Raw genomic sequence first — 22,002 nt, forward strand, 5'->3', positions numbered from 1 at the left:
CTTACTCATGCCCTCTCTTGCTCCAGAGAGCTGGATGAATCCAAGCTCTAGTTTTTCCACCTGCTCCTTCCTGTCCACCTTCTCCTTTGGGAGGTCCATAAAGCTGCTCTGGAGCCAAAATAATGGGGTCACATCTCGGGAGTGACCTGTCCTTCCCCATCCCCACTTTTCTTGGCCCATGCCAGGACTCGCTCACCTTCAGCTTCTCCATGGCCCCCTGCAGGGCCCGGTAGGTCTCCCCACACACAAACTCATCCCCAGTCCCTGGGGCTGGGGCCTCAGCCTCTGGCTCCTTCCAAGTCGAGGCCACCAAGTGAGTCAGGTGCGGGAAACACTGCCTTTGCACCTTCCGCTGTCCACATAGCCGTGCCTGCTCCTCCTGGGCAGTGGCTCCAGTGGAGTTGAAAAATGCCACATGAAGGCAAGAGTTGAGTATTCTTGTAGGGGCATACACAAATCAAATGGGGCAGGGAGGTGGAGCACAGCCCCTTCCCTGGGGTCTCAGAGAGTGCACCTGTTGGTCACAGGTGAAATGGTGTCTGACCACTGGCTCCCGGAAGGGGTGAGGGTCCAGAGAAATCAGAAAGTGGGGAAACCAAGAGCATGAGGGGGTCTGGGAGGCACCACAGAGGAAGGTGGCAAAGTGGGGCAGGGAAAGGCAGACTCACCATGGCCTCCTGGCTCTCCTGGTCCTTTGGGATGCTTGGCATGAGCTGAGGCACTTCCTCCTCCTCACCATCCAGATGACCTCCTTCATCTCCTGTGGGGAGGTGGCCAGAGGGGTCCTCAGAAAACCCAACTAGGGAGGTATTGTGGGCCCACCTCTCCCCACCCTCACTGTGTAACCCTGAGCCAGCCCCTCCCCAGAGGGAAATGAGCTGCTGTTCTTTATTTTTCCTTTTAAGAACCAAGATCTTGCTATATTGCCCAGAAAGTCCCACTACCGGTCGGTGTGGGAGTTCTGAACTGCTCCCTTTCTGATCTGGGCCAGTTCACTCATCCTTAGGCAACCTGGTGGCCCCCTGCTCCCAGTAGGTCACCATATTCATGCCGAGTTTATTGCAGACACCTGGTTGGCATAATGACCAGCTCTTCTAAAGGTTTCTTCCAACCCTTCAAATGCTGTGCTGCTGACAGTCCCCCCTTCCCCCTGGGGCTCTCTCCTCTTCCCCTGAGTGGTCTCCTGTACCTTCTCCAGGGAGAGCCATGAGGCTCAACTGGGCCTCTAGGTGTTGATTCTGCTGGCTGGCTGCTTCTAGATGCTCCTAAGGGAATAGAAAACGAGTGAGAAGGCACCGAAGTTGCCAGGTCTTCTCCCTCGAGGCCCCTGTCCTCAGCAACTCCAGCTCCTGGGTCCCCTGCAGCTTTGGCGGGCCATCTCAGCCACCGCTTTGCCCTGAGTTTCCTGCTGCTGCAGTTGGTCCATGAGCTGGGTCTGCAGCAGTAACTCCCTGTACAGCACCTCCTTCTCAGAGGTCAGCTGCTGATAGGTGGCCACGTACTGCTGCGGGTGACCCAGGTACTAGTCTCACTGCTGCTGCAGACTCTGAGACTCCTGGCTCTTCAGCTCCAGCTGCAGGAAGGCCCTGGGCATGAGGGCACGTGGTGGCTGGCTTCCAGATTCTGGGACCATTAATAGGGTAGTGAGGGCACTGTGGGGCTCTGTCACATGCCTGGGCCCCTGGACCCTTGCTCCAGGCCTAAGAAACTTCCTCCCTTGCCTAGTACCCCATGCCTTCTTCCCCACCTCAAATATCATTTATTTGGGTCCTTCTTCCCACCATTTAAACTGTAGGCCACAGACTTGTAGAAAAGTAGAGGGAGCCAACCACCATCTGCTAAGTGTGCTACAAGCCTAATGCTTTCCATGTATTCTCTCATTTAATCCTCAGCACCTCTGCAAGGAAAATGCTAACTTCCTGTTGAAGTTAAAGAAACAGAGACTTAGAGGTGGAAAGTAGTTGAATGGTGACCAGAGAAACCAAGGCTCGAATCCAGTTTGAATCTAAGGAGGGTTTTTGTTTTGTTTTGTTTTGAGACAGTGTCACTCTGTGGCTGAGGCTGGAGTGCAGTGGTGCGATCTTAGCTCACTGCAACCTCCACCTCCCACGCTCAAGTGATTCTCATGCCTCAGCCTCCTGAGTAGCTGGGATTACAGGCATGTGCCACCATGCCTGGCTAATTTTTTGTTGTTTTAATTTTAGTAGAGATGAGGTTTCGCCATGTTGGCCAGGCTGTTCTCAAACTCCTGACCTCAAGTGTTTCTCCTGCCTCAGCCTTCCAAAGTGCTGGGATTACAGGCGTGAGCTACCACCCCGGGCATAAGGAACCTCTTTTACCAGTCTCTTCCCCTATAATTGGGGAACTCCATGCCTCTAGCTGGAATGATGATGTCCAGACCTGGGAGGAGCCCAGGGCTACCCACCTCTAAAATCAGAGGGCAGGAAGCAAGAAACAGGTATAGGGCTACACTGGAGGGTGCTGAGGTCACCTTCCCTCCAGCTAGAGCTGCCTTTGGCCTGGGACCTCCCCTCCCCAGAGGCTGGTGCCCGCCTCCCAGCCCATTTTGGATGGGGCAGAGGTTACCATCTCCTTCACCTCACTCAGCTTCTCCTGCAGCTCCTTTACTTGCTGCTCCAACTGCATTGCGCTCTTGTTCTCGTTGTTCTGGACAGAGAGAAGCAATCAGTGGCCATCCACTGCAGCTGGAGAACCCTGAACTTGGTGTCTGTCTCCCATGTCAGCGGGAAGGGTGGAGGCAGGTTAGAAAAATCATCCCCTCTCCCCCACAGCCATCAGAGCAGGGCCTGATGAGCTCTGGCTCACAGGTGCCTTTCAAAGTACCATGTCATGTGAGGGCTACACTGCCCCATTTTACAGGTGGTGAAACAAAGGCCTGGAGGGCTAGGGATGAAGACAGGCTCCCCAGGTGGGGCAACCCACCAGATCTTTGAAGCTGCACTGTGGCTCGGCCAGCCGCTTGTCGAGCTTTTGGTTCTGGGAGAGTGCGAGCCTCTCCTGCTTTCGAAGCCTCTCCTCCTGCATTCGTAGCCTCTCCTCCTTCTCCCACAGCCTCTTCTCCTGCTTTTGCAGCCTCTCCTCCTCCTTTCGCAGTCTCTCTTCCTGCTTTCGCAGCCTCTCCTCCTGCTTTCGCAGCCTCTCACCCTGCTCCTGAAGCCTCTCCTTTTGCTCACACAGCCCCTCCTGCTCCCGAAGCCTCCTCTCCTCCTGCTCCTGGAGCCTCTCCTCCTGCTCCTGAAGCCTCTCCTTTTGCTCCTTGCTCAGGAGACTCAAGGCCTGGTTGTTTTCCACCTGGGATTGGAGTTTTCCCACCAAACTCTCCACCTCCTTCCTCAGGTGTTTGGCCTCATCTTGTAGCTGCTCCACCTCAGAGGGCCCTGCTGCGGGTGCTGGGGATGAGGGCTCAGCTGAGAAAGGAAGCAGACAATGAGGGCCTCTGGATTCCCCCTCCCACTGTCTCCCCCCACCAAAAAAAAAACCAAGCCTCCTCTTGATGCACAGCTCCTCTCAGGCTTCCCAAACTTGGCCTCACTGCTAATGATTCCTCGCACCCGATGGAAGCCAATTTCCCAGCCATGTCAGATAGAGAGCACTGTGGGTGGCTGACAACGGGCACTCCTCCCTCTTTGCTGATAGGGAACCTGAGACTCATGGAGATGACAAGACTTGCTGTCTCCTGGCACAGACCTCTTTCCCTCTGCCTCAAAGCCCTTCCATTCACCCACCTCCCTGGGGCATCCTAAGCCACCCCACAGCCCTCTGATGCCAGTCCTGCTCCCAGATCACACCAGCCCCATCTTACCTATCTGGGGTTTGAGTTCCGACAAGCTCCTCTCCAGCTCCTGTATCCGATGTATGTCATGCTTCTTTTCCTCCTTCAACATGCGAGCCTGCCCAAAGCACAGGGGGAAAGGGGCCTAGAGAGAGGGGCTGGTGGCTGGACAGGCTACCCTCTCCCTCTCTGACCCCACCTCCACAAAGCCCAGATCCATGACCACCACTGGCTATACTAGTCCCATGTTACAGATGCCCAGAAAGATCCAGTGACCCATCTAAGGTGGGGGCTGGAGGGTCAGGTCTCACCTCCACCGACATTTTCCGCATCCTCTCCTGCCACCGGGCCCTCTCTCCTTTTATATGTTGAGCGTATTCGTCTCTCTGCAGCTGGACTTGTTTCAATGACTCTGTCACCTGCAGGAATGGGCACAGAAGTGAGGAAGGGCTGTCACTGGTCCTCACCTGCTCCTGGCCACCTGGGGTCATCTTCCTTCCACATCCCTCCCTCTGCAAAGCCTCACTTGTGTCACGTGTGCGTTCAGCAGCGCCCGCTCCTTTATGGTCTGCCGTAACTGCCGCTGGAGGACTGCTTCACTGCGGCTCGAGGACTGGATGGTGAAGAGTGAGAAGTTTTGATGTGGGGAGCCCGGGCAGTGCCCTTTAAAAGGGCTAGGGCGAGGCTCAATATACAACTCGGTCAGTAAAGATCAAGGCATTTCCAAGCCCGTGGCCTGGTTTTTAAAAGAACTCAGTAAAGTTGGAAGGGACAAGGAAAGAGATTGAATTTACAGCTGGCTAACGGAGGCCCAGAGAGATCGGATAATAATGCAATTGTTATTTCTGTTATTACTACCAGTGTTTGAAACTTTATGGAGTGCTTCACCAGGTACCATGCTAACAATCCCATTTAATCCTCACAACCATCATCTGAGACAGTTACTAGGGTAACCTCTACTGCGTAGATGAAAATCATGGAGTGTTTGAGGTTAAGTGCTTGCCTAAGATCCCTGAGACAGAGCTGGGATTTGAACACCCAGGTCTATCCGATCCTCTAAGCCCATTTTTTCTTGCTATGGGTGGGGACACAGATAGAAAGGGGGAAATTAATCTTTTGTTCACTTTTTGAAAGGATGATACATTCGCATAGTTCAAAACTCAGAAGGTACAGAAGGGAAGTGTCTCCCAGCCACCCTGTTACTCTCTGCTGAGCTTTTTTACGAATGCTTACACTTACAGACATGTTTTATGTATATTATCATAGCACATACACACACACACACACACACACACCCCTCTCCTCTCTCTACAGAAATGGTGACATAGTAAAGGTTCTCTTCTGTACCTTCACAGTACAAGTACCCGATACCCCACCTGGGACTTGGCCAAGGCCACAGCCAGGTAAGGGCAGGGCAGGCACTTGGCCTCTGAGATCTGTGTCCAGTGCTTGCTCCCCACAGTGCTCCCAACTCACCCACAGCAGCTGACTCAGCCCCAGGCTGCCTCTAACAACCATACACAAAAGCAGCAAGAAATGAGCATGCTGCCTTCTGGGCAGGACACTGCATCCTGCAGAAGGGACCTTTAGGCTCACTCCTGCATCTGGGAAGCCAGGCTGCCAGGGGATGGGGCAGCTGGTTGGACTCACCCTGTCCTCTTCCCGCTGCTGTGTACACACAGCAGAGAAAGCCCGCTCCAATTCTTGAATACGCTGTAAGGAGCATTGCAGGCGGCCGGCCAGATCCTTGGACTCTTCTGTAATGAGAGAGGTTGAGATGGGGCCCAAAGGAGTCCCCCTAAAGTGCCAGTGTCAAAGTGCCAGGGTGAAGGATGATGGGGTGCCCAGATTCCCACCTTCGAAGTGTCTGGCGGCACGTTTAGTATGGTAAAGGGTGGTCTTCAAGTCTGCCTTTTCCAGCGTGAGGATGTTGATTGTCTGGAATTGAATATTTGGGAGAAAAGCCAAGCAAGTGCTGAAAGAGACGGAAAGAAACATTCTCCGGAGGACAGGAGAAAACTCCCCACCCTCCACTCACCTCTAACTGCTCCGTCTGTGCTTTGTGTATTTCATTGGTTGCTTTCTTTTCCTATAGGAAGAGGAAGACAGAGCTCTTATCCGGGGGAGGCAGAGATGGCACAGCAAGAGAGATGTCCCCAGCATGCCACCAATGCCCCAGGACAGGCACACCCATGGGACCAGGTTATCAGGGACCCTGTGGGTATGGGGTGGAATCTGAGGGGTGAGCCTTCTTCCCCAGGCTGGGAGTGGGTGAGACAAGACTGGCGCCTCTACATCTGAGTGCCCTCCAAACCCAGCAGTCATGTTGTGTGCAAACAAAGAAATCACGTTACTTCTTCCAGCTGATGTTCCACTTGTTTCTTCTGTTGTTTCTGTGGGGAGAGTCAAATTCAGGTGACTGAGGGGGGTCCCCTCAACTCTATTTCCCAAGCCAGGAAGTTGTAGGCAGGGACCAAGAATGGATTTTAAAGGCAAAGTTCTCAGACCCAATGGCGACACGAACTGGTCAACTCTCCTCAAGCTCCCAAGGACAGAGGATTTGGGTCTTTGTTGGTTTTTGCCCACAGCCACAGAACTCAAAGTCTGAATCTGGATTCTCTCAAAAGGACAGTAACATAAACCTCTAGAGACGGAGTCTGAGAAAGGTCCACCCTTCTGCCAGCTTGTGATTGAGAAAGATGTGTTCATTTGACAAACATTTACTGAGCACATACAGGCCAGGTACGGGTCTTCAAGCAGATATACAGGATAGAAAAGGACAGACGGGAGCCCTTGGCCCTGAGATTTCCATTCTAGGGGCATTTCAATCTCAGACTGTCAGAGCTTAAAGAGATCTTTGATACTCTCTACCTCCTCTGGAAACATGAGCCCAAGGAGGAGAGGTGGCTTGTCCAGACTCAAAGAGCAACTTAGGGACTGAGTCAGGGCAGAAATACGGGGCCCCTGACAACCCTCACTTTCCTTAGAGGTGACAACCCCAGGGCGTATGTGGCAAGGACTGGAGCAGGGATGTCTGAAGCAGAGAGAGTCAGCAAAGAGGACAGTGACAGAAGAGCCATGCTGCATGCTCCTTGCTCTGGGGTCCCCCCAGGTGAAGCCTGGGTGCTTCAGCTCCCCATTTGCCCTTTTGACCAGGGGCCCTCAGCCCCTTTCTTCAGAGCCCCAAGGGGAAACTAAAACCCAGGATTGGCAGCACGGAATCAGGGGACCCCACTGGACTCTTACCAATGATTCTATGTTTTCATTTAGTTGATTGATTGTTGCGGAGCTTGAGTCCAGGGCTACTTCCAGTTCTTGGTACCGGCTCTGAGGCACATGCAGAGAGGATGAGTAGAAGGACGATTGCAGGGAGAGGTAGAGAGAACAATCATTAGGGCTGGGGTGTGTGGGGGTTGTCTCAGCTGGCATAGGGGCACCCAGCCCCTGCCATGAGAGGAGCTTGGAGGGCTGGCCTGCAGGGTCACTGCACCTCGGCCCAGGGCCTCTTACCTCCAGACCCTTCAGGGTAGCAGATGATGCAGGGGTAATAGAAATTCAAAAAAAAAAAAAAACTTACATGGGATACAGTTATGGATATCGAGAAAGTTAAAAAAAAAAAAAAACAAAAAAACCAGCAAGGAGCTGGGCACAGTGATTCATGCATGTAATCCCAGCGCTTTGGGAGGCAGAGGCAGTTGGATCACTTCAGGTCAGGAGTTCGAGACAAGCCTGGCCTACATGGTGAAACTCCATCTCTACTAAAAATACAAAGATTAGCCTGGCATGGTGGCAGATGCCTGTAATCCCAGCTACTCCGGAGGCTAAGGCAAGAGAATCACTTGAACCCAGGAGGCAGAGGTTGTAGTGAGCCAAGATTGCACCACTGCACTCCAGTCTGGGTGACAGAATTGAGACTCTGTCTCAAGAAAAAAAAAAAGAAAAGAAAAAAGAAAAGGAAAGTAAAAAAAAAAAAAAGCCCCAAATCCCACATGCCTGTTCTGTACATTATTCCCAAACTACTTTTAAACTTTAAGGTATGTCTCACCATTTCCAAGATGATCAAAAATGCAGGGAAGGAAAAAACCCAATCAGTCAAGCAGGTGAAGAAGCAGACATAAACAGGCTGAAGGATAATGCCAGCAAAATAAAATAAGCCAGAGGCAAAGCATCCCCCAAACCAGAGAAGCCTCAGGGGCATGCACAGCTGGAGACAGTAAGCCAGAGGGGTCCTGGCACTGCCTCACCTTCCACTTGTTCAATGGGGGAGCGCTACCCCACTGGAATGGTGAAGGTTGGACACCAGCACCTTCAGAATGTCCTGAATCTACAGGAGGTGACAAGGGAAAACAAGGGCAGGGGGAGAAAGACAGAAGTGGCTTAGAGAGAAGCAAGAAAGTCAGGGTAGGAGGAAGATGTGGGTTCAGGAAAATGAAATGCTGAAGAAGAACAGAGGAGATTAAAACCATGGCCTGTGCCATTCTTCCAAATGACCACCTGCTGCCTTGCCAGTGGCAGGAACAAATAGATGGAAAAGTCCCCTGAGCGATGCAGTCACAGAGTAGAGTCACCTGACCAATGCAGCTCTTAATATGCTCACTGGACCCCTCTCCTCAGGCCCAGGGCATGGACGATGAATCTGGTAAAGCTCTAGACCTCCACCTCCATTAAAAAAACCAGACTCCTGAGTAAGGGTTCACTTGAACTAAGGGGGCTCCAGCTAAAAAGCAAGTTTGAAAGACACTGATGTTGTCCAGTATCATCTTACAGAGGAGGAAACTGAGGCCCAGGGGAAGTGATTTTTCTGTGGTCACCCAGTAGGCTGGTGGCAAGTTAGATCTTCTCTTACCCCTAATGCCTGGGGCTTTCCTCACCACACACTGGGGCCCTTTCAGTGACTCCTAAAGGGACAGGCTGATGGCAAGTGTCTGAACTCATTGGCCCAGCATCCCTTGAGACTGGGGATGAGGAAAATCAAGCAGTAATGGCCATTTCCTGGGTGTCCTGGGTGTTTACAGCGGCCAAGTACTAGGGATTAACATAAAAACAACAACAAGGAATCTCATTTAATCTTCAAAAATGGAAGTCAAACAATACTACCCCTACTTTACAGATGTGAAAAGAGAGGCCCAAAGAGCTCAAACAACTTGCCATAAGTCAGATCCCTATCACATGGAGAGGCAGGATTCAAACCCAGAATTCTTAACCAGTACCCAACAAACTCAACAATTACCCTCTATTGCCCCTTGGGTGCCCTTTCCCGAGAAATCTGACCAGCCAAGACTCACATCCCCAGGTGAGTGGCAACCACCAGAAGTGGTTGTCTCAGGGCTACTGCCAGTATTTTTCTTTTTCGTCTTCACTCCTGCCGGAACACCAAGGCTGTTCCTCTGCTGATATTCTTTTAGCTGTGGGAAAGAAGAGCAGTCATACTCATGAGGACTACCAGCCCCTACAGCCACATCCTCCTTTACAGTTTTTCAAAATACTCTTATACACCATCTGATTTAATGCCACCAACAACTGCACAAGGTGTTGTCACAATCACTTAGTGACTGAGAGGGATTGATATTATGGCTAAAAAACAAGGGGGTGGGGGAAATAATGGAACTTAAACTCAGTTTTCTGACTCCAAGCTCTGGGGTTTTCCATGAATCAGCAGCTGCCAGGGACCAAAACCAGAGGCAGAGGTAGAAAAATAAACATTAAGTAGTCAAGAACTGCACACTGTGTGGTTTAGAGTCATACATCCTCACATGTCTGTTAGTGTGAATAAGTACACCAGTATCTCTCAAACTTTTATATCAATGTGTCCTCACGACAAAGGCAACTTTTTTGTTAAATCTGGCAATTTATCAGAAAGAGGACAACCCAAGTCTCATTTCAAGGAAAAGTCTGGTGTGCTCTTAGAAACCTATGTGACTGTCATCCCTAAGTACATTAAGGATTCTTCCTCTCTCAAGAAAATCAAGGGAAACTGATGCTTCAGAAAGATCTCCCACATTTATCCTGTGGCACTCAAAGTACCGAAGTTGAGATGATATAAGGAAGACTCAAGCTGTTAAGTTCAGTTTTCCAAGATCTATTCCACAGAAGATGAGCAAATGTCACTTCAGAGACCACTGACTGAAGTGCAGTCTGGTCCCAGAACCATGGAGAATTAGAACATGAGGTGGAGAACTCAGAAAAAAAGTTAAAGTCTCCTGTTGAGTAGAAACCTGGGAGAAAACCAAACCCAACCCATTCTCCCATTGCCACCCAGAGATACTGTCAACACTTTGAGCTCATAGGCAAAGGGTAGGCTTTACACACTGTCAATGTCTATGTGACGGGAGTAAGGCAGCCTGAAACCTCTGCCTCTTAGGTCCCATACTCTTCATTCCCATTCCAGCTGGAAATTTGTGCTGTGACCAGAGAAACCAAAAATTGGGTGAGAACGGTTAGGGGACTGGGTTGTAAGAGAAAAGGCTGGTCTTGCAGCAGTAATGACAGTTCATAGGGGGATTGTGACATCACTACATTCCACTCCTCCTGGGGGTGGGGGGAACCACACTAGTGAGATGGCTGAGTCATTCTGATCCATGATGGTGAAGCAGGATATAGGCCTGGGACCCACGTCCTTGGAGATGCCAGCCCAAAGAGTGCAGGGAGATCGGGCTTGGGTCAGCAGGAGGGGAGAGTAGAGTCTGCAGCAGGGAACCCCAGGAATCACCAGTTCAAAGTCACCCAGGGATGAATGGCATTGGGGGTCCTGGGGCTGGGGGACCCACATCCTTGGAGAGGTGAGCCCAAAGAACCCAGGGAGGTTGGGCTTGGGGTGGCAGGATGTGAGGACTGAGTATGGAGTGGGGAGCCCCAGGAGTTGCCCACCCAAAGTCACTCTGGGGTCATTGGTGAGGGCAGGGGCTGTGCTGCTTGCTGAAGGAGTGGGACTGACTGCCAGGACTTTGGTGGGGGGAGCCCAGAGGTGCCAGGGTTGGGGTCCCCAGTCCAGTGTGCCTCAGGAGTAGTATAGACTCTGGCTGTGGTCTTGTCATTGGAGGGGATCTCTGGCTGGATTTGGATCCACGACCTGGTGCTTTTTACCTTTTTCTTGGCTGCTGCCAATTTGCTCTCTCGAGTTTCTTCTAACATCGCGGGGTGGGGAGGGAGGCAGGGTTGGGGCCACATCAGGGAACACCTCCAGTCACCTACCAGTCAGCTGTGTGACTGAGCCAGAGGAGGCGTAACCAGGGCCCCAATAGAACACAGAAAAGGGGTGTGGCCTTCATGCTCCAAGCCCATTGGTCAGTGAGAAAGATAAAAGGGAAAGGAGGCATGGCCAGGCAGCAGTGTGTCCATAGGAACCTGTGGCATCACAAGGGAAGCTGCCCATGCAACTGCTGTCCCCGCCCACTTGGGGCAAGGGGTAGGGCCTGCTTACTCCGGGAGAGGGGACGGGCCGGCTTTTGCTTTAAAACTTTAAAAAATATATATGTTTATATTTATATATTTGTGTGTCAGTGTGTGTGTGTCTACGTGTTCCTCGAGATCTGTCTTCATTATCCAGCTTCTATGCATGGTCTATGATTTTGGCCTACATTTTTCATCTTCAGATGGAGTACAAGAATTATCAGTATTATCTCTATTGAGACACAAATCCTATAGAAATGTAAAATTCGTAGTATGTCTGATGATTCATGTAGCAGACTATATTATCCAACATTCCAATAAGGTAAAATAATCACAAGTAATTCTCTCTTTTAAAACATTTCTCTTATTCTCCTACAATGTTAAGATTTTTTTAAAGCAAGAAACATGTCTAATATCTCTAAAAACACAAAGCTTTTGGGTCGGGTGCAGTGGTTCACCTTAGTTCAGGAGTTCAAGACCAGCCTGGGCAACATGATGAAACCCCGTCCCTACTAAAAATACAAAAATACCCAGGTGTGGTGGTGCGTACCTGTAATCCCAGCTACTCAGGAGGCTGAGGCAGGAGAATCACTTGAACCCAGGAGATAGAAGTTGCAGTGAGCCAACATCAAGCAACTGCACTCCAGCCTGGGCAACAGAGCGAGACTCCGTCTCAAACTAAACTAAACTAAACTAAACCATAAAATAAAATAGAAAAATACCAAACTTTCAATTTAATAAGCACTCAAAACTCTTTACCAGTTTAAAGCAAATACAAGGCCTCCTTTTCTAGAATCACCTGGCCTCTCTAAGCCTTGCAAATGAAACTGATTTTCTCACTTGATCCTTGGCTATGACTTGCAATCATGAAAATCAAGAATTGTGTTATGTCACTGTGTATTGCTCCCTGAATTCCACACTATGCTGGGATCAAGGGTTGAATCTTTCATGATTTGCTCCGTAATCTCAGCTTCTTATCCCACACCAAACTAAGCTTTTTTCTAGAGTTCTACCATTTACAGTTAGTAGACAAGAGGGTTCTCAATAATGTAGTCTCTGGACTAGCAGCACCAGCAGAACCTGAGGACTTTTTATAAGTGCAAATTCTCGGGCCCCACCCTGGACCTGGTGAATCAGTAACTCTGGGATAAGGCTCAGCCATCTGTGCTGCAATAATCCCTCCAGGTGTTCAAGAACCTCTGGCATACAAAAGGTAGAAAAACATGTTTCCTTCTGTAGGTCCAAAGCCAGGGAAACCATATGTTCTGTCTTGATATGAAACAATGACATGCAATTAAAAGACATAAATCTCCCTCCTGCTCCCACCCTCCATCCAATGTGTTCTATTTTTATGAGTTAAATAAGAAAACAAGTGGCAATCAGAGATGCAGTCTAAAAAGTATATTTACAAATGTCAGTTCTCATCCAGCCTGATCTCATACAACACCATTTATACCCTCTTACCTCTCAAGTTTTAAAAACATATCTTCACAATGTAAGTCACAGGCACACTAGCAGTTCCATAATAAAACACCAAGTAGATTGGAATGTCCAAATTTACTAGAGAAGAAAAGTGGAATCAATGGCTATACTTTCAAATTGTAATCAACAGGAAATATAAGTTTTGAATTTTTTTCACCTTCGTACTTCCAAGTTAATAGAATTAAACCAGAATACTCCATTCTTTCACAGCCTCTAGCCAGGCAAAATCTTCCTGTATTGCTTCTCACTTTCAGTGGATATAAAGCAGAGTCCTCCTAGGCACATTTTATATACCTGCAAAGATGCAGAACTAAACACTTCCATCTGTTCAATATTCAAACAAAAGACCTGTAAACCCTGGATGGTGAAAGTAATACTTCAGCAGTAGCACCAAAGCCTCAAATATGAAAAGATACCAAGAATGCCACTAGCAAACAAAAGGAGCTCAAGGCCGGGAGCAGTAGTTCACGCTTGTAATTCCAGCACTTTGACAAGCCAAGGTGGGAGGATTACTTGAAGTCAGGTGTTCAAGACCAGCCTGGGCAGCATAGCAAATTCACATCTCTATAAAATTTTTTTAAAATTAGCTGGGCATGGTAGTACACACCTGTAGTCCTAGCTACTTGGGAGGCTGAGGTAGGAAAACTGCTTCAGCTCAGCAGTACGAGGCTGCAGTAGCTATGATCATGCCCCTGCAGTCCAGCCTTGGTGACAGAGCAAGACCTAGATAATTACAGCCTGTCCTGCTCCTATTTACATTAAAATCACTAAGTTAAATGCTTTCAATCCGCAGGATAAAAATTAAGTGAAATATGACTTTGGAGGTTGGCCAGAAAATAGGCAATGGAGAAACAGGCACTTCCCACAAAAATAAAAATGGTCAATAAGCATATAGAAAAGATTCAAGGCTGGGTGCGGTGGCTCACGCCTTTAATTCTAGCACTTTAGGAGGCCGAAGCGGGTGGATCATCTGAGGTCAGGAGTTTGAGACCAACCTGACAACATGGTGAAACCCTGTCTCTACTAAAAAATACAAAAATTAGCCAGGCACAGTGATGGGCACCTGTAATCCCAGCTACTTGGGATGCTGAGGCAGGAGAATCGCTTGAACCCAGGAGGCAGAGGTTGCAGTGAGCCGAGATCACACTGTTGCACTCCAGCCTGGACAATAGAGCAAGACTCCACCTCAAAAAATAAAAAATAAAAAATAAAAAAAATGTTCCAAAGCACTAGAAACGAAACAAATGTAATGAAAACAATGAGATTTTCTGCTTAAATACCAGCAAAGAGGACAAATGGAAGGGGGACACTGGAGCTCCGCCCTTGTTGGTGGGAGTATAAACTGAACCAATTTTTTCTGCAGGATAATTTGAAAATTTCTACTAAAAATCTTAAAACTGTTTTATGTTATTTTCCTCCAGAAATTCTACTTCTATGAATTCAGCCGAAAAATCCTTGCTTGAGTTCATTAAAATATATATATAAGAAAATTTACTTCAGGGGTGGCAATGATTAACTTAATATACATCAAGCTTTTAAAAATGTTGATGACAAGGATATATTTACTGCCATAGAAATATGCCCAAAACATAGTGACAAAAGACTATATATTATGATTCTACTTTTTAAAATGTTTATATGCATACAAAAGTATAAAAAGCAACAAACCAGAATGTTTTGCGTGGCAAAATTAAATACTTTTCTTAATATTTTGTCTTCCAAATTATTACAAAAAGAATGTGATTTTCTTTATAATCAGGGAGAAGTATTGTTTTCATTTCGTTATATTTAATTTTTTTTTCTTTTACTTATTTTTTCTCATGTATGTATCACATGTACTCTAGAGAGCTTGAATCCCTACCTCTTGAGGTAAATCAGACCATTTCTGTCTCTGTCAACTTGCCTTTCTTGGACATTTCAAATCAATGGAATTATGCAATACATGCTCTCCTGTCTGGCTTTTATACTTAGCTAATGTTTTTGAGGTTTGTCCATGACATATAATAGGTTTTGGTAATTTGTTCCTTTCATTACTGAGTAGAAGTCCATTGATGGATATATCACATTTTGTCAGCAGAGAGCATTACAAACTTTGATATCAATTTCCTGTGGTCTAAATGAAACCCTTGGAACACAGGACTTACAGGGAAAGCTGCTGTGCATATCAAAATAACTACTTAGCAGAACCAGCTTTGTCCTCAGGAGCCTTAACCGCTGCAGAAAATTTTACCATTTTGCAACTTCCTTTTTACAAGCAACTTTTGCGTTACTACAAATCAGGACTTTTGAAGCATCTGATACATCCATCGAATAAGTATGAGCGTGTGTCTGAGTGGACAAGTGAAACCATCTATGCTATACTGCATATTTTTTCCTGCCCCAGACTGGACCAGGGAATCTCTCAGCTTTCTAGAGTACCCTGTCTCCACTGACAAAGCTGAACAGTATTAAAGACCATACTTCCTTTGTTAGGGAGATTTGGAGGGGAGGCCCAACAGCAAGGGTGGAGAGGAAAAAGAGAGGGGAGCTTGTGGAACAGGAAGTCCCCCAGGGTCCGCGCATGGCTCCCCGCTGTTGAGGATGTTGTGGATGGGGAAGTGCTGATGGTGTCCTGAGGCAGCCTAGCACCTCCACTGGGCCCAGGAGGTCTTGACTTTGGACCCTTACCCATGTTCCAGAAGTGTTTAAAAGTTGTTTTTGCTTTTGTTCTTTTCCTAAATAATCATTACTTGGTAGTTAGTTATTAATCTTTCTTTGGGAGGGGGACGGGGCTTTAAAACTGAAGAACATAATTTTCATTAAAATATAAAAAATGGGAAAAAGTTACTTTGTAAACAATTTGCTATACAAACCAAATGGGAGCTATTGAGAATCTCAATAAAATGTTAAATGCATTTGCTGCTGTTAGAAGAAACAAAGAAAAAATTTAGAAGAAATAAAGAAAAAAATGCATTTGCTGGCAGTAGTACCATTTGCCTAAGGTTGGGTCACTGTGTCATCATACTGTGGTGGGGGTATGTGTCGTGTATATGTGTGAAACTTTTCATCTCAGGGTAGGTCATAATCTTAGCTGCAGTTTTCCTTCCAAATAGGGTTACAAAGTAGTAAAACATGGACTTGGAAGTGACAGACCTGAGTGAATCAGCACAGCTTAAAGAAAAATCCAATAAAACTAACTTTTAACAATCCTGAGGTTGGTTTTTGAAACAGGTACAATTATTTACTCTAAGCATCTGGTTATGATCTTGAGTCAATAATACATACTGTCGTGACCCTATTTTTTTTTTAATGGAAATAGACGTTTCATCCAGAAAACCCCGAAACACTGACTTTTTTTTTTTTTAAGACAGGGTGTCACTCTGTTGCCCAAGCTGGAGTGAAGTGATGGATCTCAGTTCACTGCAGCTGGCCTCCCACCTCAGCCTCCCAAGTAGCTGGGACCACAGGCGCCACCGCGCCCGGCTAATTTATTGTACTTTTTGCACAGATAGGATTTTGCCATGTTGCCCAGGGTGGTCTCAAACTTCTAGACTCAAGTGGTTCACCCACTTCAGCCTCCCAAAGTGCTGTGACTACAGGCGTGAGCCACTGTGCCTAGCCTGCAGTGACTTCTTAAAACTTAAGTTCAAGCATCTCTTCTTAACTCCTTTAATTGGAGGTATCTCTTCTCTCATTCTCATCTTTGGTGTTTTCCCAGAGTTCACTGCTGACTGGATATACAACATACATTTCAAAGTCAAGGCTGCCTGCAGTGGCTCGTGCCTATAATCGCAGCACTTTGGGAGTCCAAGGCAGGAAGATTGCTTGAGTCCAGGAGTTCGAGATCAGCCTGACCAACAGGCAGAAACCCCATCTCTACTAAAAATACAAAAATTGACCAGGTGTGGTGGTACATGCCTGTAATCCCAGCTACTCAGGAGGCTGAGGCAGGAGAATCGCTTGAACACAGGAGGTAGAGGTTGCAGTGAGTCGAGATCGTGCCATCACACTCCAGCCTGGGCAACAAGAATGAAACTCCATCTCAAAACAAACAAACAAACAAACAAAACAAAACACAGAAACAAGAACAACTTTCTCGTGGAATAGTCTATGTATGCCACCTACTTAACCTACTGAACGAAACCCAGATCCTTTCTTATCCTCCCAGTGTGGCACTCTTTCAAGGTTCAGACTATCCAGAAATAAAAGGACTGGAAATAGCAAAGGCTATGCATTTGTGTAGTTTGAGTCTGAGGATGTTGCCAAGATAGTTGCTGAAACAATGAACAACTACGTGTTTGGTGAAAGACTTTTGGAGACTCATTTTATGCCACCAGAAAAAGTACAGAAAGAACTCTTTCAAGACTGGAATATTCCATTTAAGCAGCCATCATATCCATCAGTCACACGTATCATCAGAATCGGCACTTACACAAAAGCTATGGATGGAGGAGCGATTTAAAAGGAAAGAAGGATTACTCAGGAAGAAATTAGCTTAAGAAGGAAATGATTATGATGTTCCTTCTTTGATTTTACAGAAAATGGAAAGTATTTCAAAAACAAATCATCAGACATCTACAAAAGGCCAGGTTTTATGTAAGAAGAAGAAAAAGAAAAAAAAAAAAAAAAGAAGAAGAAAAAGGTTTTAGGTACTCCTGAGAAGACTGTGGATACCCAGGGGCCCACACCGGTTTGTACATCAACGTTTTTGGAGAGATGAAAATCTGAAGTGGCTGAAATGAATGATGATGAAGATAATGAAATAGTTTTCAAACAGCCCATATCCTGTGAGACTCAAACACCTACATGTTCACAGAAGAAAAAAAAAAAGATGAAGAAAAAGCAATCCGTGATTTTCAATGTATTATATATAAGATTTCTTCTGAAAAAATATTTTTATGAGAAAAATACAAAAAATTAGCTGGGCATGGTGGCTCATGCCTGTAGTCCCAGCTACTCGGGAGGCTTAACGGGAAGGATTACCTGAGCCCAGGAAGTTGAGGCTACAGTGAGCTGTGACCAAGCCACTGCTCTCCAGCCAAGTCAAGTCATTACATTTATCTTAGCCTATTCTAGGCTGACTTAAGTGAGATTTGTACTAAGAATACAATAGGCTACCTCACAGACATCTAAGTACAGAACTCAAAATAGGACCACACCATGGAACGGCTGGGGTGGGAAGTGATTTTCCTCTCCTGCAGGCCTTCACTCTGGACTTCCACTCCATGCTTGTGCTCTGCTCTGTGGATGAACATTCGGCATGTGCTCCAGGATCCTCCAGCCTCTGAGGCTTTGGCTTGCCCTGGCAGTACCCCTGGTCCCAGTGTTACTGGACAATATAGATGCTCCTCTGCAAAAAATCTATCGAACACTCTCTGTGTCATTTCCAATGAGCAGGAGAGAGAATCTGATCTGCCTAGCAGTGAGGGTGGGAGTTCCCTAGTTGTCCCTGGATTTGTAGTGCTGCCCTATCCAGAGACTCGAGGAGGGGCCAGATATCCAAAAAGAGTGTGTGAGTAGGGCATCAGTAATACAGTCTACTTCTACTAGAAAGTATAAAGTAGAGGCAGTGGCTCACACCTATAATCCCAGCACTTTAGGAGGCTGAGGCAGGTGGATCACTTGAGCTCAGGAGTTCAAGACCAGACTGGGAAACATAGAAAAACTCCATCTCTACTAAACATACAAAAAATTAGCTGGGTATGGTGGCACATACCTGTAGTCCCAGGTACTTAGGAGGCTGGGGTGGGAGCATTGCTTGAGCCCAGGAAGTAAGAGGCTGCAGTGAGCCAAGATCATGATGCCACTGCACTCCAGCCTGGGCGACAGAGTGAGACCCTGTCTCAAAAAAAAGAAAAGAAAAAAAAGTATAAAGTGGAAGCATCTGTATGCATGATTGAAGTCATGCTTTCCATCTATTTTTTCCACCTTCCCTTTTTTCTCTCTAAAACATTGTATCTTAAGCTTTTTCCTATGTTATCAAGTACTCATAAGCATTATTTGAATGGTTGTATCAGAATCCATTATCTGGACTCATTGTCATTTAGCCATCTGCAGTTGCTGGAGATACTGCCCTTTCTGCCACACTCAGTCACCCTTCTGACCTTGCTGTGTCCAGTTATCTACTAATACACATACTGGTCATTTAGGACTTAAAGTTAAGAATAGTTATCATGGTTTCTAACACTTCAAAAAGAATGTATCTTCCTAAAAATAGAATGGCTTGGAGTTTATACTATTAAAGCAAAATAGACAAATCGATGATGAAATTACTGTTTTACTTTCTTCTTGTGTCTATTTTCACTTCTCTGTCATTTTGATGGATACAGTTTCATTTGGAAGGATTTTTATTTCAAAACAGAAACAGTATATGACATGAGAATGGGAACTCTGAAAGGTTCAACTTTCTAGTTTACTAAGTTTGTCACAAAAGCTACTGATAGTCAATCATGATTGGCCTGTATTGAAAGTGAGTTCACATTATGTAAATCTTAAGCACTATACTTTCTATCAGATATAGAAAAATAGGTGTGTTTGGAAAGGTATTCAGCTAGGAGTCAGGAAGCTTGACTGTTAGTCCCAGTCCTGCTTCTTCAGCTGAGCACCTGTAGGTAATAACTCAGCAGCTATTTCTTAAATACCTAATGAATTTCAGGCTTTGTAGTTGGTCTGGGAATATAGACATAGATACTGCATTCATGATTCTCCAAGGCTCCCTTCCTCACCCAGCTCACAGTGAGCTTTCTTATGCATTGTGTAAATCTGTCTCCTAACAGTCCCCTACTGTGTCTCCAACCTGCTTCCCAGGGCAGTTGTGAGGATCAAATGAGGGAGACTATGTGTGAAAGCAAATTGAAAATGATTTTAAAATGCAATAAAAATATGATCCATGGAAAATTATATAAAGATCCTTAGAATTTTAAATAAACAGTACATTAGGCTGGGCACTGTGGCTCACACCTGTAATCCCAGCACTTTGGGAGGTCAAGAGGGGCAGATCATGAGGTCATGAGATCGAGACCATCCTGGCCAGCATGGTGAAACCCCGTCTCTACTAAAAACACAAAAATTAGCTGGGCATGGTGGTGCGTGCCTGTAATTCCAGCTACTCAGGAGGCTGAAGCAGGAGAATCACTTGAACCAAGGAGTCAGAGGTTGTGGTAAGCCATCACGCACTGCACTCCAGCCTGGGTGCAACAAAACAACAACAACAAAATTACATTAACCTGAATTTTCTATGGTTTTGATTTTAAATAGATATGAAAATTTCACAATGGACCACTGATATGGTTGAAAATCTTGGCTTGGTTATTCTCCAAGAAAATGATACAGTGGTTTGTATGATTAATTTTCTAAAATTGCTAGCCAAAAGAAACCAAAGCCTTTTTTGAGTCGAATGACTGGATCAAAGGAGCGTTGAACCTTATAACGGAGAAATGTTTTCTGTGTTCACTAACAGCTTGCCTTTGTTTGATTCCAGCTGCAGCATATCATGAGTGATGACGTCTGTGAGCAGGTGACTGACCTATACCTGGCAGAAAATAATAATGGGGCCACCAGAGGCCAGCCAAACACACAGAACTCAAGGAGCCTCCTGGAGTCAATGTATCAGCAGAAAGTTGAGCAGCTAATGTCAGATAAGAATTGCTTTAAGGTGAGAGTGGCTCAGGTAGTCAAATACCTTGCTGGTGACAATGTAAGTTGTTAGGATTCTCTGAACCAGAAGTTAAAGCCAGGGTACTCTGACCCCATGATTCTACTCCTGGAACTTTTTAGAGTTCTCAATGGGTTCACCAGAGAAATACAAAGTGGTAAGTAACTATCTTCCTGGACAATATACTTTGTTTCTTTCTTCCTTTTTTTTTTTCAAAAAAACAAACACAAAACCAAAAAAACTAGTTATGTATGATTTTTACAATTTTGTATTCTTTTTCTCTGAACATTTATCATAGTACACATTGTAAATACTATTGTTAGAAAAATGTTGGTGCATGAAATCTATGGTCATGGTCATTACAGAAAAGAAAACAGGCCTGGCACACATGGTTCACACTTGTAATCCCAGCACTCTGGGAGGCCGAGGTGGGCGGATCACTTAAGACCAGCTTGAGCAACATAGCAAAACCCCATCTTTGCAAAAAATACAAGAATCCAAAAATTAGCCAGGTATGGTGGCATGTGCCTGTAGTACCAGCTACTCAGGAGACTGAGGTGGGAGGATGGCTTAAGCCTGTGAGGTCAAGACTGCAGTGATCCCTGATCGGGTCACTGCACTCCAGCCTGGGTGACAGAGCAAGACCCTATGTCCAAAAAATAAAAGAAAAAAAATGCAGATAACCAAAACAAGTCATCTTAGAATTCTTTCCTGAAATTAATATTGATTACATTTCTAGACTTTTCTATGTTTGAGTATATATTTTGAAAAAGTTTATACTGGACAAATGGTTTTTAACTTTTTTTTGAGACAGGGTCATGCTCTGTTGCACAGGCTGGAGTGCAGTGGTGAGATCACAGCTCACTGCAACCTCTGCCTCTTGGGTTCAAGTGATCATCATGCCTCAGCCACCCTAGTAGCTGGAATTACAAGCATGTGCCACCACACTGGCTAATTTGTATATTTTTAGTAGGGCTGCGATCCCTGTGTGTCTCTGGGCCAGCAGGCTCTTCCCCTCTGTAAACCTCAATGTTCCCCTTCTACAGAATGGGCAGAATTTCCTTCAGACAATACTTGCTCATCTGTTGGGTCCATAGAGAGGAATGGGGCATAGAGCTTTAGCAAGGAGCTGGACAGAGGCCAGAAGCAGTCAAGATCAGAGGAATGAGAGGGTCCCGTCAACTCCCTGATTGCCCAGGACCTCACTGAGTCCTCACATGCATGCCAAGATCTGTCCCACCAAGTCAGGAGCAAAAACCCTCAGCTCTGTCCCAGTACCGGGGCTGTAAGAAACCCATATCTCCTCTTGGGGCCTCCTGATAGGATGACTTCTCCCAGCTCGTGCCATCCAAACAGGGAGAGCTGGTCCACGCCCAAGTTAGGAGAGCGCAGGGCAAATCAGTCCCCTCCAGCCACACACAGCCTGAAGCTGCTCTCCAAGGACCCCTCAGTCACAGAAGGTGCTGATCCTCCTACAGTGCTGCCCCACACCCACCACCGCAGCCTCCTGGGGGTACAGTCAGAGGTGCCCTCCTTCGGGCTCTGCCCTCACACCCACTCCTACACAACTACTCTCCCTGTCGGCCGCCCCAGAGACCAGATTGGTTTGGGCCTCCACCTCAACAGGTCCGAACCACCATCTCTTCTGCTTCCCAGAAGGCCAGCTCCCGGCAGACAGGCAGTGTTCCCTCTTCATTCCACAACA

The 22,002-nt window shown here is 46.6% G+C and overlaps 1 protein-coding gene, 1 long non-coding RNA gene and 1 pseudogene across 17 annotated transcripts in view; 2 read left to right on the plus strand and 1 right to left on the minus strand.

The window, feature by feature from the left end:
* LOC105490998 (golgin subfamily A member 6C-like) overlaps positions 1–22,002 on the minus strand; it is a 52,082-nt gene that overhangs the window by 4,547 nt on the left and 25,533 nt on the right. For 13 of the 16 annotated variants that reach the window (XM_071100940.1, XM_071100944.1, XM_071100943.1 and 10 more), the window contains 14 exons: positions 9,079–9,198; positions 7,040–7,120; positions 6,148–6,186; positions 5,832–5,882; positions 5,650–5,731; positions 5,444–5,550; positions 4,320–4,406; positions 4,105–4,212; positions 3,824–3,911; positions 2,944–3,428; positions 2,599–2,667; positions 1,190–1,265; positions 669–760; positions 6–108 (listed from right to left, as the gene is read on the minus strand). In XM_071100940.1, the coding sequence (XP_070957041.1) occupies positions 6–108; positions 669–760; positions 1,190–1,265; positions 2,599–2,667; positions 2,944–3,428; positions 3,824–3,911; positions 4,105–4,212; positions 4,320–4,406; positions 5,444–5,550; positions 5,650–5,731; positions 5,832–5,882; positions 6,148–6,186; positions 7,040–7,120; positions 9,079–9,198 (1,588 nt within the window). Of the gene's footprint in view, positions 1–5; positions 109–668; positions 761–1,189; positions 1,266–2,598; positions 2,668–2,943; positions 3,429–3,823; positions 3,912–4,104; positions 4,213–4,319; positions 4,407–5,443; positions 5,551–5,649; positions 5,732–5,831; positions 5,883–6,147; positions 6,187–7,039; positions 7,121–9,078; positions 9,199–10,876; positions 11,167–18,359; positions 18,482–22,002 lie in introns of those variants that run through there. The other 3 variants (XM_071100949.1, XM_071100947.1, XM_071100932.1) reach the window with 3 other exon arrangements.
* LOC139364418 (uncharacterized) lies at positions 10,156–20,505 on the plus strand. The gene is made up of 2 exons (XR_011626331.1): positions 10,156–10,572; positions 20,124–20,505. It is a non-coding gene; the product is annotated as an uncharacterized lncRNA (long non-coding RNA).
* On the plus strand, positions 15,336–18,237 carry LOC139364125 (MKI67 FHA domain-interacting nucleolar phosphoprotein pseudogene; annotated as a pseudogene).

This window comes from Macaca nemestrina, chromosome 7 (genome assembly GCF_043159975.1).
Source record: "Macaca nemestrina isolate mMacNem1 chromosome 7, mMacNem.hap1, whole genome shotgun sequence".
Taxonomy (NCBI): domain Eukaryota; kingdom Metazoa; phylum Chordata; class Mammalia; order Primates; family Cercopithecidae; genus Macaca; species Macaca nemestrina.